Source organism: Diabrotica virgifera, chromosome 4 (assembly GCF_917563875.1).
Source record: "Diabrotica virgifera virgifera chromosome 4, PGI_DIABVI_V3a".
NCBI lineage: Eukaryota > Metazoa > Arthropoda > Insecta > Coleoptera > Chrysomelidae > Diabrotica > Diabrotica virgifera.
The window spans coordinates 95,625,892-95,644,468 of NC_065446.1; the positions used below are offsets into that span (position 1 = coordinate 95,625,892).

The window sequence follows — 18,577 nt, forward strand, 5'->3', positions numbered from 1 at the left end:
AATGTGCAAAAAGAATAAAGCTTCTAGCAAAGCTTGCTATTGCTTTTATGAATTAAAACGCCATAATACATGGCATTGGAGCACAAATTCGTCAAAACTTCCGTGATTTAACTGGTACCAATAGACTGATATATCGATATTTCAAGGTCTCCCTCTCATCAGTCAGTCGAGCTGGTACTACAAATTAAATCACGGAAGTTTCTCAGAGAAACTCTCTGGATTTAATTTGTAGTACCAGCTCGACTGACTGATGAGAGGGAGACCTTGAAATATCGATATATCAGTCTATTGGTACCAGTTAAATCACGGAAGTTTTGACGAATTTGTGCTCCAATGCCATGTATTATGGCGTTTTAATTCATAAAAGCAATAGCAAGCTTTGCTAGAAGCTTTATTCTTTTTGCACATTCCGATAGCTCAGAGGATAGGAGACGGTATTATTAAATCGTCTTCGTTCCCTGCCATCAAAAGAGATGGCGCCTCTGTAAGCTGCCACTAAAGTGGCGAAATTTTTGGAGACGTTCAGAGAAACTTCCGTGATTTAATTTGTAGTACCAGCTCGACTGACTGATGAGAGGGAGACCTTGAAATATCGATATATCAGTCTATTGGTACCAGTTAAATCACGGAAGTTTTGACGAATTTGTGCTCCAATGCCATGTATTATGGCGTTTTAATTCATAAAAGCAATAGCAAGCTTTGCTAGAAGCTTTATTCTTTTTGCACATTCCGATAGCTCAGAGGATAGGAGACGGTATTATTAAATCGTCTTCGTTCCCTGCCATCAAAAGAGATGGCGCCTCTGTAAGCTGCCACTAAAGTGGCGAAATTTTTGGAGACGTTCAGAGAAACTTCCGTGATTTAATTTGTAGTACCAGCTCGACTGACTGATGAGAGGGAGACCTTGAAATATCGATATATCAGTCTATTGGTACCAGTTAAATCACGGAAGTTTTGACGAATTTGTGCTCCAATGCCATGTATTATGGCGTTTTAATTCATAAAAGCAATAGCAAGCTTTGCTAGAAGCTTTATTCTTTTTGCACATTCCGATAGCTCAGAGGATAGGAGACGGTATTATTAAATCGTCTTAGTTCCCTGCCATCAAAAGAGATGGCGCCTCTGTAAGCTGCCACTAAAGTGGCGAAATTTTTGGAGACGTTCAGAGAAACTTCCGTGATTTAATTTGTAGTACCAGCTCGACTGACTGATGAGAGGGAGACCTTGAAATATCGATATATCAGTCTATTGGTACCAGTTAAATCACGGAAGTTTTGACGAATTTGTGCTCCAATGCCATGTATTATGGCGTTTTAATTCATAAAAGCAATAGCAAGCTTTGCTAGAAGCTTTATTCTTTTTGCACATTCCGATAGCTCAGAGGATAGGAGACGGTATTATTAAATCGTCTTCGTTCCCTGCCATCAAAAGAGATGGCGCCTCTGTAAGCTGCCACTAAAGTGGCGAAATTTTTGGAGACGTTCAGAGAAACTTCCGTGATTTAATTTGTAGTACCAGCTCGACTGACTGATGAGAGGGAGACCTTGAAATATCGATATATCAGTCTATTGGTACCAGTTAAATCACGGAAGTTTTGACGAATTTGTGCTCCAATGCCATGTATTATGGCGTTTTAATTCATAAAAGCAATAGCAAGCTTTGCTAGAAGCTTTATTCTTTTTGCACATTCCGATAGCTCAGAGGATAGGAGACGGTATTATTAAATCGTCTTCGTTCCCTGCCATCAAAAGAGATGGCGCCTCTGTAAGCTGCCACTAAAGTGGCGAAATTTTTGGAGACGTTCAGAGAAACTTCCGTGATTTAATTTGTAGTACCAGCTCGACTGACTGATGAGAGGGAGACCTTGAAATATCGATATATCAGTCTATTGGTACCAGTTAAATCACGGAAGTTTTGACGAATTTGTGCTCCAATGCCATGTATTATGGCGTTTTAATTCATAAAAGCAATAGCAAGCTTTGCTAGAAGCTTTATTCTTTTTGCACATTCCGATAGCTCAGAGGATAGGAGACGGTATTATTAAATCGTCTTCGTTCCCTGCCATCAAAAGAGATGGCGCCTCTGTAAGCTGCCACTAAAGTGGCGAAATTTTTGGAGACGTTCAGAGAAACTTCCGTGATTTAATTTGTAGTACCAGCTCGACTGACTGATGAGAGGGAGACCTTGAAATATCGATATATCAGTCTATTGGTACCAGTTAAATCACGGAAGTTTTGACGAATTTGTGCTCCAATGCCATGTATTATGGCGTTTTAATTCATAAAAGCAATAGCAAGCTTTGCTAGAAGCTTTATTCTTTTTGCATATATATATATATATATATATATATATATATATATATATATATATATATATATATTTACTCCCAGCGTATGAAGTGAGCCACATATCAAAAGAAACTGCGGTTGAAGTGAGGTCCTGTACAAAGTGAGGTCCAGTATACGGACCTCACTTAGTCAATCAATGTAAGACTTTTTCGTAGACATGTACTGATAGCAAACACTGTTTTTTTACAAAAAAAAGTGGGACCTCACTTTGTATGGTCCACATCAATTTTTAGTTCAGAGATTTTCCGCATAGAGGCGCTGACTTTGGCGTATATTTTCTAACCATGTATATTCTATGCCCTGTTGAATAACTTACGATACACATAGTGAGGACCATACAACTGGCAACATCTGTTCAACCAATCTTTAAAACAGTGGATCGTCAATCGTCGCATAAATTCAAACAGTACAAAAATGTTTAATACTTTAATCCTTTTTGAGAGCCTAGGCGCAAAATTTCGGTCGAGTTCTTTTTAAACGCATTTATTTTTTTCGAATCCTGAGATAACTAATAGGTATTTTAAAAAAATTTAAACGCAAAATAGAAAACTACATTATTCCCGAGGGCAGAAAGTCCCTTATAATGAACAAAAAGTTTCTTTTGAATGATATATTTAAAATTAAAAATCAGACTATTTTTTTTCACCCCTGTGACTTATTAAAATAAATATTTATAGAAGTTCTCAAGGACTTTCGACCATGGATAATACAGTAATATTTCTTTCTGCGTTTAAATTTTTTAAAAATACTTAAGGTTTTCTCAGTATTCGAAAAAAATGAACGCATTTAAAAATAATTCGAGCGAAATTTTTGCGCATATGCTCTCAGAAAGGCTTAAAATACTATAAATTTTTGTAATCAGTATTTCAATAGTTATTTATGATATAAGTGTTAAAAGTACACGTTTAAGGCACGCATGTGAAAGTTTGCAGAATGAGCGACAGCGAGTTCTGCAATTCACATGAGTGCCTTAAAAATGCACTTTTTAACAGACATATCATGCAATATTTTTTCTACAAACGTAATTACAGGACAATATCTACAAAAACTTTTACTTGAACTTGACTGACATTCCATTTTTATATTTTTTTGACATTACATCAAAATTGCCTATACGATCAATACGAATTGCAGTGCCATAAAAATTTTAAAGCACTAGTGCCTTAAAGCAGCGCCGGATAAAGGGGCGGGCGAGCCGGGCGACCGCCCGGGGCGCCAGAATTTGGGGGCGCCAAATTTTGAGAGACGCTGATATATAAATATAATATTTACCCCCCTCCGTGGCTCAGTGGTAAGAGCGCCTGCCTGTGGATCTAAAAAATCCGAAAGGTTGTGGGTTCGAATCTCACCAGGGTCGGAAATTTTTCATTTATTATAAATTAATAAATGAATATAGTTTCTGTCCTCGTGGGATCGGTTCTCACCGGAGGGACCGCAGACGTTCGGATACAATTAGCGTCTCTTTGCAAAGACAATGACGTCGACATTGCAAAGTAACAAGGCGCTTACTCAACACACACTACTTACACATGACACTAGGTACCTAACTGTTCAAAATTACCGTACCTACCATGCCAATGGCCATTAGTTGTCGAGGCATTAGCTAAACAAAAAAAAATATAATATTTTTTACATTCATTATTTTTTTGGACTTTATATATTATCTTTGGGCTAAGATTACTCCTAAGACAATTAATATTAAATAATTGTAACAATAAGAAAACTATTTCTAGCTCACAAAAATTCTCTAATAAAAATAATGCAACCTAAAAATTGTTATGGCTTTTAAAGGTCATTTGTCAGGTAATACCTATCACTTTTATGGTATTACAATGTTATACATACATACTTAAAATACACGAAGATCAGATTTACGAAGTATCAACAAATTTATGAATAGTCAGTGATATTATTATACTGCTGCTTGTCATTATAGCCTCAATGGTTAAATAGTTTTGTCTTTTTGTTCTGTAAACTTTGCTTTATCAACATTGTCGTGTGTCCGTGGGTGTGTAATTTGAATTAAAAAAAAACAAACCAGGTATATCTATATGAATTAGAATTGACAAGTTCTTTTTCATAATATGAATATATAGAAATTTATTTCGAATACTTTGTACGCGTTAAGATGTTTCACTTTTTGCATAAAAACGGCACGAACGACGTATGAAAAAAAGGAATAATAGATTTTTGTATATATCATAAATTGAACGAGTAATTCCAAAATGATTTGTTATTTGAAATATCTCAGTGGCGTACTATGTTTTTCTTTAAAAAAATTCACACCATTTCAACAGTAGATATAAAATTATTAATTTTATGTCAAAAAATGCGCAATAATTACCTCTTAAAACACATCCAATTTCATTTGCATATCTGAACCGGTTTTAGAACAATAAAGAAATCGTCAGTTTGTAAGAAAAATGTCAACACCCCATATCTCGGAAACGAAGTATTTGCTGACATATGCTTATAGAGCAAACTGTCATTATTTTTTCATATAGAATTACGCTTTAAAGTTTGTCGCATTTATTTAGAAACATCCTGTTTTTTCTTGACCACCCTGGATTTCCATAGTTTTTCCTGTATTATTTCACTTGACCGTTATTTTCAGTTCTTTCTGTTTTTCCAGTCCTGCAGGTTTCTTTTCTAATATTGCTTCGTCCATTTTATCTCTAAAAGATTTTCGGGGTCTGTCTCTCTTCCTTCTTATATACTCGATAGGTTATAATGTTAATATAATGTTATATGTTACATACATTTATATTGCAATTCAGTTTGCTCAATTTTCCCGAAAATTTCCCCAACCAATTCAACCTATAAAAATTTTCCCATGTGCTTTCAAATTACCCTAAAAATGGGCGAAAGTACCCCAATCTGGCATCTCTGATTCGTCGCTCGTTGTAGACGGCGTCGGTGTATATTGCGTTGTCAATTGGGATATTCCCAAAACTCCCAAAAGTGATGATCCTACCGATCTACCGACATGTCCCTAGGATCTATCGAGTTTAAAAAAATATCCAAATGACATATTTTACTTAAGAGGAAACAGTAGCGATCAACAGGTAGCGAAAACGCGTTCCAAGATTGCGGCTGTAATTTTGAATATTTTTTCGAGATATGTGGCACACGTATTCGTAATATAATAAAGAATGGCGGTACAGAGCCCAATTTAAAAAATATATTAATATGTGGAAATTACTCTGTAATTAAATACAATAGATATTAAAAAAACGAGCCTGTACCGCCACTAAGAAGAACAAAAAAATACACTTTCTTCAAATAAAATTTTTTATCCGATGCCTAGATTTTGTGTCATTTTGGAACTACTAAAATTTTTTATTTCATTAGTAGTTCCAAAATGACACAAAATCTAGGCATCTGATAAAAAAGTTTATTTGAAGAAAGTGTATTTTTTTGTTCTTTTTAATGGCGGTACAGACTCGTTTTTTTAATATTGTATTTATTTACAGAGTAATTTCCACATATTAATATATTTTTCAAATTGGGCTCTGTACCGCCATTCTTTATTATATTATAAATACGTGTGCCAAATATCTCGAAAAAATATTCAAAATTACAGCCTCAATCTTGGAACGCGTTTTGGCTACCTGTTGATCGCTACTGTATCACCTTAAAAATAAATTCGATAAACCAATTCATCATTTATTGCCATCAAAAAATTTCAGTAGGTAGTATTTTTTAACACGTTTGTATAATACCTTTCATTTCCTAAGAATTATGTATTATTTAAAAATTACATAATGGAGATTCCTAATCGTATTTCCGTATTCACATTTCATACAAGAGTCTCAAAGTACTCATGTATAAACAATTTTTAGATGATTTTGGGAATATCGATTTCAAGCAGATCACATACCTTTTTATGTAAATATTCATGTGTTTCATAAAAGCTGATGTGACACTTTCGTCCAGTTCTTTATTAGTAAATAAAAGTTGAATTATGGTTGTTTGGGTTAATAATTACTTCACATATTATTTATAATACATATAGTAGGGGAGCAAAGTATGCTAAATGTGCAGTCACTCGAGCGCTTTGTGGACCTATTGGGTTGTGATTATTAGGTTCTAAAACCAAAAAAGTTAAGTAAAATTTTCCATTTTAGTGGGGACTTTCCATATTTTAATTTAATTTTCCATTTCCAACACCCGTTTTCTCCGATTATAGCGCCACCTATCCGTAATTAGAAAAAACGTTTCGAATAAACGTTGCTTATTTTTACGCAAAGAATCCAAATCTGAAATAAAAAAAGGAGTTCCTATTTAAGATTTTACAGTAACCCCCCCCCCACCTCCGTGGAGGTCGTGTTTGGTACCATTCGATAGATTTCAGAAAAAATATTCAGAAATTGTAGTGTATTACCTATAAGCAGTTACCGTTAAGCCGGGTCCAGACTATGTAACAAAACATGTTAAATAACAAAGTTTTGTAACTTGTTACAATATTTAAAAAAAAACAAGTTTTAAAACACAGTGTTGTATAACATTTTTCTGGTTATACAGCATGTTTTATGTTATCCAACAGATGTCGGTAAACATCAAAGAAAGTTATAAAACCGCACCGCGACTGATCTGCACCTAAAAACATGTTATTGAAACATTCTCTGGCATAGTACCTACGCGAGCAGCAACCGTTGGAGTCATATCGCCTTGTTCATTCTGGAGTGATTGTGCTAGATTTTTCTTTGCTCTGTTCACGTAGGGTCATTTACGCGATGAAATTGTCGAAAGAACTGACTACTCATTTAATTGAGCTATTTCGTAAGTAACGAGTATTATGGGATTGCTATGGGATGAGCTACATTTATTTATTTAAAAAACAAATAAAAAACACGATGAATAGACTGAAATAGAAGTGAAAATAGATACAGAAACTGTAGTTAAAACTAATGCACGTACGCCTATAACTCAAGCCAACAAAAGAAAAGCAGTACGCGGAACCTTAACAGCAAATCGGTGCAAATCAACTCTAAATTTGACATAAATACTATTCTCTACAGAGCAGAGTGTTCAGACATAAAACCTGTAACATTCACTTCATTCGCTACACAGATGCAGACTGCTTCATCAGCTACTCAAACAGGCACTCAATCATACAATATATCTGAGCCTTTCTATTCCGTCCACTACACCTACATCCGCTACTTCTCCAGCTACACCAATTCAAACAGACAGTGACACTCAATCATGAACAGGTGAAGACGATAATACTGAGGAATTAAATTTTACACAAATGTTATACTTCCTCTCTGAAACAATGAGTAAAAAGTTTAAAAAATATACTTTGCTAATAATATAACTGTTAATCTTTCTCTTATTGGAATTGCATCTCGAAATGTCTTTCCTGCCTATTTTATGGCCGATGTCATTTATAAGAAATTCAAAATCAGAACTTTCTATTCTTAAGAAGTTTTTAAAACTGCCATCACATTTAATGTCTCCTGTCGATGGGTCTATGTTATCTCTTTCCAGATCAGCTAAAAGAGCTGTACCACTACCTATATTTTGCTCGAGCTGCTAATGAAGGACACATCCAAAATATTAATTTAACACGCCGGTGTCGCTTCCACAATATTACACAAGCTGCTGTTGCTATGAAGAGATCCTCCATACTTATATGACGCAATTCTATATACTACCTAACCTACCAGCTATCCATCTAAAATGCTGCAAAATTTATGCGCATGTTGTTGTTTTGTTTTTTGTTATATAGTCTGGATACTCATGCTATATTATATCAAGTTACATAACAAAGTTGTACAACAAATTTGTTGTACAACTTTGTTATTAGCATGTTTTGTTACATAGTCTAGACCCGGCTTTAGAAGTTCCCCGTTTCAGGAAAAAATATTGTCTTAAGAGCGATAGCCTAGTGACCTAGTGGGTAGACCTCGGATCTCGGATTCGTAAAGCAGAGGTTTCGATTTCAAATCCGGGGTGTGGATCTCCGATTTTTTTATTTATTGTTACTGCATTCATGTCTGTAGACAATGTTGCAATCTATTATGAGCACAATAAAAAAATATAGTAATAAAATAATAAATAAATATTTAAAAAAAAAACAAGAAAAAAAATACAATCACTGGAAGCGAAACTAAACAATACGGAAGAAATATAACCACTGGATTCGGAACTGAATATGGAACTGGATAATATTAGAAAACTGATATTATAATATGTAAGCAGTACGAGCCTAGTAGGCCCATGGCTTGATGTACTATTCTTTTCCACTCCCTTTTGTCAGTCGCTTTTGTTTCCCAGTTCCTTAAGTTAATTCTTCTCATATCTTCTCTAACTCCATTACTCCATCGTGACCTCGGTCTTCCTCTTCGTCTTTTCCCTGCCAATGCACTAGATAGTACCATTCTGGGAATTCTAGATGGAATCATCCTCTGCACATGGTCCAACCATCTAAGTCTTTGCGCCTTAATTACTGCTAGTATGTTAGGATCTTGATAGAGCTCAGTTTCCCACCGGGTGGAACAACAACTCTTGATGTTTTTTTGTTCTGACCCATGTTTCAGAAGCATACGTTACTATCGGCCTTATTACGGTCTTGTAAGTTCTTAGTTTTGCTCTTCGTGATATATGTTTACTTCTTAACAACCCATTAAAAGCAAATATAGCGCGGTTGCCCGACATAATTCTCTTTTGTATTTCTTCTTCACAGTTAGGATCTCTTGTGAAGACAGTTCCTAAGTACTCAAATCTCTAAACTTCTTCGAATTTATACTGTGTTCCCTTCGCTGTTGTCATTGTTATGTATTGCCCCCGAACGAATTGCTTATTTGTTCATTCCATATACTTTGTTTTTGCTTCATTTATATACAATCCTTTGGTTGCTGCCCTCTCCTCGAGTTTCATGACTGTTTCTATAAGTTCTATTTTGCTCCTAGCCAAGAATACCAAATCGTCTGCGAATGCCAAGCACTGATGTTTTTTGTGGTAGATCAGACCTGTTCTATTAATGTTTGCTTCCTGTATAACCTTTTCTAGTAATATGCTAAACATTATAGACGATAATGGATCACCCTGCCGCAGTCATTGTTTGACCTCAAAGCTTTCTATTATAGTATTGTTTATCTTGACTTTATCATACTGATATATCATACTGATATTGTTTAAAAACACTAATAATATTGATATAAAATGTTAATCAATTTTATTTATTGTTATAAGAATCAAAGGTAAATATGATTAGGCGAATGAAGCCTTAGGTTTAGCAGTCAATATCCCAACCACACACACATGTTGCAATCTATTTCAATACGGTTTATAGTTCAAACTATACACTTAGTATTAAAATAGTCTGATATATTTTTTTAGTTGAGGACACTTGTTCACATTGAATTGTTTCAGGATAAGGTGAAATATCTTCAATAAATGGAAAAAAGCATGTATGTCATATATTATAATACTTTCTATACTCTTAATATGTAGTCTCGTATAAATTTGTAGTGACATGATTTTAAGTATAAGAACAAGAAGCTTGCAACAATTTTCAGAGAAAATAGAAAACTAAAACTATTTTAAAATGATTATTCGAAATAAAACATATGATCATATTCACTGTATTTGCCATCTAGTGGAATAACTGTAAAATTAAGTCAGTAAAAAAGGTACATTAAGTTTAATTAAATTAAGTAAATCATCTTGTATACTAAAATTAAGGTTGGAAAATTGCCGTTTCAAAATGAAAATCGACAGGGGCAACAGTACCTATACTAAAATACACTCTGTATAGATAATTATGTCAATGTTAATAATACTGGATAGAGAATTGAATATCCTTTCAAATGAGCTAGCACACGCCCCTATTCCCTATTTAAAAATAAGGGGTGGGGGAAATGGAAGGGAGGGGGTTGACAAATGACAGATATGTATGTACCGTAAAAACTGTGTTCCCCTTAGATCAAAAGTCGGGCTTTTATATTTATATGTTAAGTTCAATATAAATTTCACATAACTGAACTATCACTGTATCCTCCATTTTGATTATTATTGTTCTCAACTAACGCTATTTTCAAAATTCTTGCTTTCCTATCCATCTTTAACGTAAATTATTAAAAAATATAAAACTATTTCTTTATTAACGCTAGTCTCCGATAAGGCTACCGTGATTTAATGCTGAGGTACTAAAATGTTATAAAATTAACAAACAGTACGAGCAAGAACAAAGAGTCCACATCCTTCTTATAACTACAAGTGACTGAAACAACGAAACAATAATAATTCTTACTGTGTTATACAGAAAAAGGCAGTAGAAACGATTAATCTCATATTTATCGACAACACTGTATGGTCCTCACTTGATGAGCTGTAAGGAAATATACACGTAAAGTTGTCCTCACTTTGTGCGCATAACGAAAAAGTATATACAGTCTCACTTTAATAGCTGCGTGTAATGGCCTCACTCGGGTGGCAATATACTTGAACAATACGGGGCACATATACGTAATCTTTTTTGTGTATACTCGTCATTTTTTAATTGCTATTTACTTGTCAAGGTCACTATGAAGAGTTGAAACGATTATGTCTACGTTTTCTACCGGTCCTCACTAAGTGCGCGTAATGTCAGGACCTCACTTTGATATCTGTGCATAAATATATATATATATATATATATATATATATATATATATATATATATATATATATATATATATATATATATATATATATATATATATATATATATATATATATATATATATATATATATAAGCTTCTACTGATCCCCCCTACACCTTAAAGAAATAAAATTGACTCCTCTAACAAATGCAAGGTACGGCTTAAAAAATGTAACATTTTAATGGAGTACGAATAGTTGTTAAGTTACAATGTCCACCGCATTTGAAAGAGAAGTTTTGATAAAAATGCGTTTTAAGTTTTGACAACTTTTATTTTCAATTTCTTTTTGTATGTCAAATCGTAAAGTGATACACACCTGAATATGTTTTTTGAATGGCGAAATAATCTACAAAAATAGGAGGGGAACAGTTGTTGAACATTTCTCACTACGCTCAAACGTGCTGGCGCGAAACCGCGACAAAGCGAGTCGAAGGTAGGGATATTAAACATACTGTATCTCTGGTAATGGTAATGTTACTCCGATCAATCTGAAATTTTCAGAGAGTATTCTTGTAGTTATGCACATTCATTTACAATAATAAAAATCGAAAATTCCAAAACACATCCTCCCCCCCTCATGAGGCCACGTCAGCGCGTCATCAATACTACTTCGGGAGATAGTAGCACATCCTTTTTCGAAAGTTCTGCGAAACTTTGGCAACAGTGCATGCGTCGTCAGTATTTGACACTAGATGAAGGCTCAATATTGTGACAATATACTTATAGGCGCGCTAAATGGAAGTAATAGAAAACAATTTTATTATGAGTAAATAATTATTCACAAAAATAAACTAAAAGAGGTGAAAATTTTATTAAAAGTGTGTATTTTGGTTTTTTATTTTAATTTAAAATTTAAATTTTAAACTACATATTGATGGTATTTCTAGAATAAAAAATCCTCCTATAACTTTATATAATAATCTATTTTTTCAAATAGTCCGACAACTTAGTTCTGTCACACAAAAATATAATAAAATTAATTATAAACAGACACTACTTCCCTATGGAGCAACACTAACGAATTCCAATAACGAAAATAATACACTACTGCACTGAAGAGGTATCGATATAGATACCAGAACAGTAAAGAGAATCGTGCTATTACACAGAAAACCGACGTAGTTTTGTCAAAATGACAGTGACTATTTCTCTATGTTGCCTAATCAGATATTAGTTATAATATTTTCGTTTCTTCTTGTAGATAATCAATTTTAGTACAGTATGCGGCAAAATAAAATGAAAGTACTGAAATGAATATTTAAAGGTTTATGATTACTTATATGTATAATATACATGATATAGCCTTAAAAACATTATTCACGACGACTCACGTTCCCGATAAAACAGATGCTGAAGATGCCAACTGGTCAGCGGCGGATCTACGGGCAGGGAAATTGAGGAAATTTCCTCCCTAACAAGGTCCAAAATTATAGAAAAAAATTGTTCAAACAAAAAAATCTATTAGCTGACATGAAACCGAAACCACATAAAGACAAATTCAACCCAATAAACACGCTAGTTAGGAAAATTAAGGGAACTTAATGCCTATAAGGTATTATTTATGTCTTTTATGTAATCTGTGTTTATCTTTTTTATGTTTTTTGGTTGGTTTTTTGTTGGAAGTTCCTCCCTAAGGCAAATGTCCCTACCCAAGGCAAATTTCTAGATCCGCTACTGACCCTGGCACGAAAAAATCTTTAATTCCCATATGTACGCATCTGGTGGCGTTAGTTCTGTCATGTGGTGAGTGGCAACTCCCAAAATGATCGCCAGATCGCCCAGTATTAGAAGAGATTCCCTGGCAGTATGACAGGTTTCCTCATCCTGCTGAAACCATTGTTGATTTCAAACTTGGACCGTTTTCGTGAGCTTTTGCGTATTACCGAAAATAGTACTCCACCATAAAATTTTTTTCTGCAAAACTGAGAACTACTCTGAAGCACCTAACATTATCACGACATTCACATACGTTATAACGACGTTTCTAAACCATTCAGTACGTTTTTCCGCCTGACATATGAATTATAGGCATACGAATTTGAGTACTGTTTATTTTGCCGCATACCGTAGTTCCAATGTGACACAAAATCTAGGCATGGGATAAAAAAGTTTATTTGAAGAAAATGTATTCATTTGTTCTTCTTAATGGCGGTACAGGCTCGTTTTTGTAATATTTTATTTAATTATAAAGTAATTTCCACATAACTTATTCCTCAAATTGGGCTCTGTATCGCCATTCTTTACTATATTACGAATATGTGTGCCAAATATCTCAACAAAATATTCAAAATTAAAGCTGCAATCTTGGAACGCGTTTTCCGTTTTGATGACGTACTGATATAGCCTCTTAAGAATCATGGCGACGTTGTTTATCCTAATATCCACGTTTTGTGTCAATTGGATATCAGTTTTGATGTTGTTCTGAAGCTATTTCCTTGTGGCAATTTTATAATTAAGTTTTTTCTATGGGAAATAAGCCACAATTTTAAAACCCGATTTGGGCTTCGAAACGTTAATAAATTCATTTTTGAGTAAAATTGTGGCTTATTTCCCATAGAAAATACTTAATCAGTTTTGATCAGTTAGTATCTGTGTTGTAAAGCTAGAAATAGTGTATGTAAGTTTAAACCGGTCCAATCATTTATATTTTTTACCCAGGAATGTTTACGTCTTACTAGTCCCCTCTTGCCTTCTATTTTTCGTTCGTTTATTAATTTCAAAAGCTTTGCTTTCCTATTTCTTATCGCATGGCCAAGCTATTATCAATAAGAATTACAGTCTTATTCCTTCTTATTCTTCACAAAGTGGATGACAATTATTTTTTCGGAGTAAACTTTGAAAAGCAGGGGCAACAATATCCATCCCTTCCGTACTCCTCTTTTAATATTAAGAGCCTGTATGTTCATCCCAGATAATGCCTCTGTCGTTCCAATTCCAAACCCGTTACGGACACCAAACTGTGTGTCCCCTACATAGGTATTCCTCCAATTTATTATAGATACGTCCATGTATTATCTTTAAACATTTTCAATAAATTGGTTAACAAATTGATGAATTGATGGCAATCATTTTCCGTCCATATTCTTTTTTTTTATCATCTAAAATTACCACCTTTTCTTTACTGTTGATCTGAAGCTATTTTCTTGTGGCATTTTTGCAATTAACTAGTTTTGATGGGAAATAAGCCACAATTTTACTAAATATATAATATATGTCTGAATGGCCGATATAAATGAGTCAGATTAAATAAATAATTAGAAGAATTTTTTTTACTAAGCAACAACATTTTTGTTTAATTCATTAATACTTTTCTTTACTGTTTCAGTTTTTAGTCTAATTATATTAAAGAATAGACGGAGAGGCAGCGCCGAAAAATCTCTCTCAATTTACTAAAGCTAGTTTTTTCACAGTTGATTACCGTGATTGTGTAGAGAAACATACTGCGGTCGGTCAAGTGAAACGTAGAACAGGTGGTACTGACAGCTGGTCAAAGTTGCTTACCTGCGGAGGTAATTAAATCCATTTACTAAGGCTGAAAATCAGTACACACATTCTAAATTGAATATAAATTAAAAGTTATTATAGTCGGTCAGCTGTATGACGGGACAGAGCCGGTCGGTCGGCCCCAATGAATGTACAGGATTATTCACTATGCTTTGACCCCCTTGTAAACAGCTTTATTTACAGAATTAGAAAAAAACTGTAAAGTACAAATTTATTCGATTTTTAATTATAATTTTTTGACATATACTATTGAAGTTATCATACATATATTACATATATATTACATGAAGTCATACATATATTAGTGAAGTCATCCATCTTGGCGTGATGACGTAATCGATTATTCTTTTAAATGAAAATAGGGGTCGTGTGCTAGCTCGTTTGAAAGGTTATTCTATTCTCTCTAGGCAGTGATATAAACATTAAGATCATTATTTATACAGGGTGTCCAAATTTTTTTTTTGGATTAATGATTAAACAATTAATTTAATTTAATTTTTTTTTGGACACCCTGTATAAACAATCATGTTAATGTTTATATTACTGAATAGAGAATTGAATAACCTTTCAAACGAGCTAGCACACGACCCCTATTCTTATTTAAAAAAATAGTCGATTACGTCATTACGCCTAGATGGATGACGTCACTAGCACGATATATATGTCAAAAAATCATAATTAAAAAATCGAATAATTTTTGTATTTTACATTTTTTTATGATTCTGTAAATAAAGCAGTTTAGAGGGGGGTCAAAATCTAGTGAATAACCCTGTATATTCATTGGGGCCGACCGACCGGCTCTGTCCCGTCATACAGCTGACCGACTATAATAACTTTTATTTATATTCAATTTAGAATGTGTGTACTGATTTTCAGCCTTAGTAAATGGGGTTAATTCCCTCCGCAGGTAAGCAACTTTGACAAGCTGTCAGTAGCACCTGTTCTACGTTTCGCTTGACCGACCGCAGTATGTTTCTCTACACAATCACAGTTATCAACTGTGATATAACTAGCTTTAGTAAATTCAGAGAAATTTTTCAGCGCTGCCTCTTGCACTAGAAGGTTTTCTTTGAAATTACCTCGTTAACAATATAATTTAGAAATTTTATGTTTTAATTTACGAGGAGGGTATGGTTTGAAATCAACATTTCAAGCACATTTTTGTGATTTTTTTTAAATATAATTATTTTATTTTTAAATTAAATAAGCATATTAACTAAAATTCACACAATATCCAAAAAATTTTTCAAGGAAATGTATTGAAAAATAAGCCAACGGTGGCAAATTTTTGCAGACACCGCAAAAAAATAGGTTTTTTGGGTGGACATTAGAACTCGTTACTGGATTATGTGAAATAAAAAATTCAAAAAGATTTTTTAATTTGAGTTTCTCGAGGTAACTCTGTGAAGTTTTGTATTTTTGACTATTTTTAAGTTCTTGTATCACTCGGAAGAAAAAAAAAACGAAATTCTTTCTAACAAAAGGGTGAAAATCAACATATTTATTATTTCTAAACAAAAAATAGGCATAAAAACAAATATATCTCGACAACGTTACCTCACGAAATGTCTAATGAAAATATATGCAAAATTTCAGGTGGATCGGTCGAGTAGTTTTCGAGTTACAATCTCCACCGCCTTTAAAAATGCAGTATTGAGAAAAATACGTTTAAAGTTTTGACAACTTCACCTTCATCTTCTTATTTGTCTGTTAAATCGTAAAGTGATGCACATCGGAATATGTTTTTTGAATGGCAGAGTAATCCACAAAAGAGAAGGCGAACAGTTGTTGAACGTTTCTCATTACGCTCAAGCATGCTGTTCATGCAATTTTATCATGCATGATCATGCAATTTTACTCCGATCAATCTGAAATTTTCAGAGAGTATTCTTGATAGGTCTTTATCCCGCGTATGAAAAAAAAGTTGATTAATAGCAAGCTGAAAATTTTTTAATAGCTTAAGGGTGTCTAGTCGGACAAACTTTTGATATATGGGAACACTGGAACAGGGGAAGTCTTAATTGTGGAACAAGTTAAAAATTTGGAACTATTTGTCCGACAGAACTTCCAATAGATTTGTTACCCTTTCATTAAACTCTCATTCAAAAATCACACTGCTATCTATCACCTGTCATAATTCCTGTCATTTGACATATTCTACGTGTTCCACTCATTATAATTCCCATTTGGTGATCAATAGCAGCCAGATTTTTGCATGAGAGTTTAATGAAAGGGTAACAAATCAATTGGAAGTTCTGTCGGACAAAATACATGTGACGTTTTCGTGGTCTGACCGTTCCAAATTATTAACCTGTTCCACAATTAAAACTTCCCCTGTTCAAGTGTTCCGATATATCAAAGTTTGTCCGACTAGATACCCTTAAGCTATTAACTCAGCTTGCTATTAATCAACTTTTTTTCATACGCGGGATCCAGACCTATGAAATTATGCACTTTTTTTTTTAAATAATAATAAAACTTTAATATTCCAAACCATGCACCCCCTTAATGATTAAATTTAGATGTAAGTAACAATTTGTATTACAGAAAATGTTCCTCAACATCGACTATTGAAAAATAACTTAAACCAAATTCTACAGAAGTATAAGGCTTTCAAAAGACCCGAAAGATTGGATGTGAAAAAACCTGGACCACCATTTGACTCATTAACGGAAATCAACGAAAACAAAGGTAAATTCAAAGCTATACATATTTGATTTTACAAACAAATAATAATAACAATCTTTTTTCTTATGCACCTTGTAGTAGAATAGAGTTGTTTTTCTGTTATTCTAAGTCTTGTAGGTAACGCAGTTCTCTAGATGATATATGCGCCCTCTATGCTGATCTTTTTATACTGCTTAATTCTTGTATTATTAACTTTACGTCATAACGAAACAATAATATTTTTATGAATACAGAAATTACGTGGATTTCTACTTTTATTGAATGCCGTCCTCATCGAGTTGACATATCAACATGTTCTCAAGGTCTCTTTGAAGAGAAGTATTTCTAAATACTTTTTGACAAAAATAATAATCACTTCGGAGTTCCTATAATCCGGTCAACTTAGACATCAAAATGCTTGGCAAATAACAAAAATTGCCGGAGAGCCAAATTTTGGTGGAGAGCTAGGGTATACCATAACAAATAAAGTTTAAAAAGTCCCCATCGATCCCATGTGTGCGTCAAAAGTTATTCGGGGTCAAAGGTCAAAATATGAGATTTTTTGGATTTTTTTCGAAAACGGTAAGTTTTATCAAAAAAAATCCTCAAACCAAAGTTGTAGATCTTAACATTCTCTACAAAAATTGTCCTTACAATTTTTTTCCTAAGTGTTACCATTCCTGAGATATCGCGATTTTAAAAGTTACTTTATACATTATATGCACATATAAGCCACGTATATATGTGGCCCTTAAGACAAGTATAAATGCCTATTTGTGTCTCTCTTATATAGTATATTATACTATTCTGAAAATATTTCTTCAAAAGATAATCAGTCCCAAACTGAATTTCCTCTATCCACGTGGCCTTGAAAAGCATTTGGCTATACCATTGTTTAAAAAAGAACAGATTGTCTATTATAGGCAATGGCTACAGTATTGTCCGTAGATCTGGTTCATAATATTATCTGTTTCTTTTAGTGCTAAAGGTTCAGTTCAAGTGAATATAAGTACTTATTACAAGCGTCTACCATTTAGTACCGTTACCGTTATTTGTACAATTTTATAGTTTTAAAAATGTCTCAGTTTTGCTTTATTTGCAATAAACTTTTAAGTGAAACTAAAACAGTTGTGGTTGATCGTGGAATGCCAAATTTAATCGAGGCTGGTGTCGAGAGAGGTGATGAGTTTATTGAGTATTTAAGAACTCAAAAATCCGTTACAATACACGTGAATTGCAGAAAATCATTCATTCGGAAAACTTCAATCGCTGCAGTGAAAAGACAACGTGAGGAGGAACAGGCTAGTACTTCAAAAGTAAGTCCACCTCATACTAGAACGCGAGTAAGTAAATCACATTTTTGTTTCAAAAATACTGTTTATTTTGTGGGAATGACGCCAATGAAG

The 18,577-nt window shown here is 33.6% G+C and overlaps 1 protein-coding gene across 3 annotated transcripts in view; it reads left to right on the top strand.

The window, feature by feature from the left end:
* LOC114329806 (receptor-type tyrosine-protein phosphatase N2) overlaps positions 1 to 18,577 on the top strand; it is a 277,330-nt gene that overhangs the window by 225,933 nt on the left and 32,820 nt on the right. For all 3 annotated transcript variants that reach the window (XM_028279035.2, XM_028279034.2, XM_028279036.2), the window contains exon 9: positions 17,052 to 17,195. In XM_028279035.2, the coding sequence (XP_028134836.1) occupies positions 17,052 to 17,195 (144 nt within the window). The remainder of the gene's footprint in view (positions 1 to 17,051; positions 17,196 to 18,577) is intronic.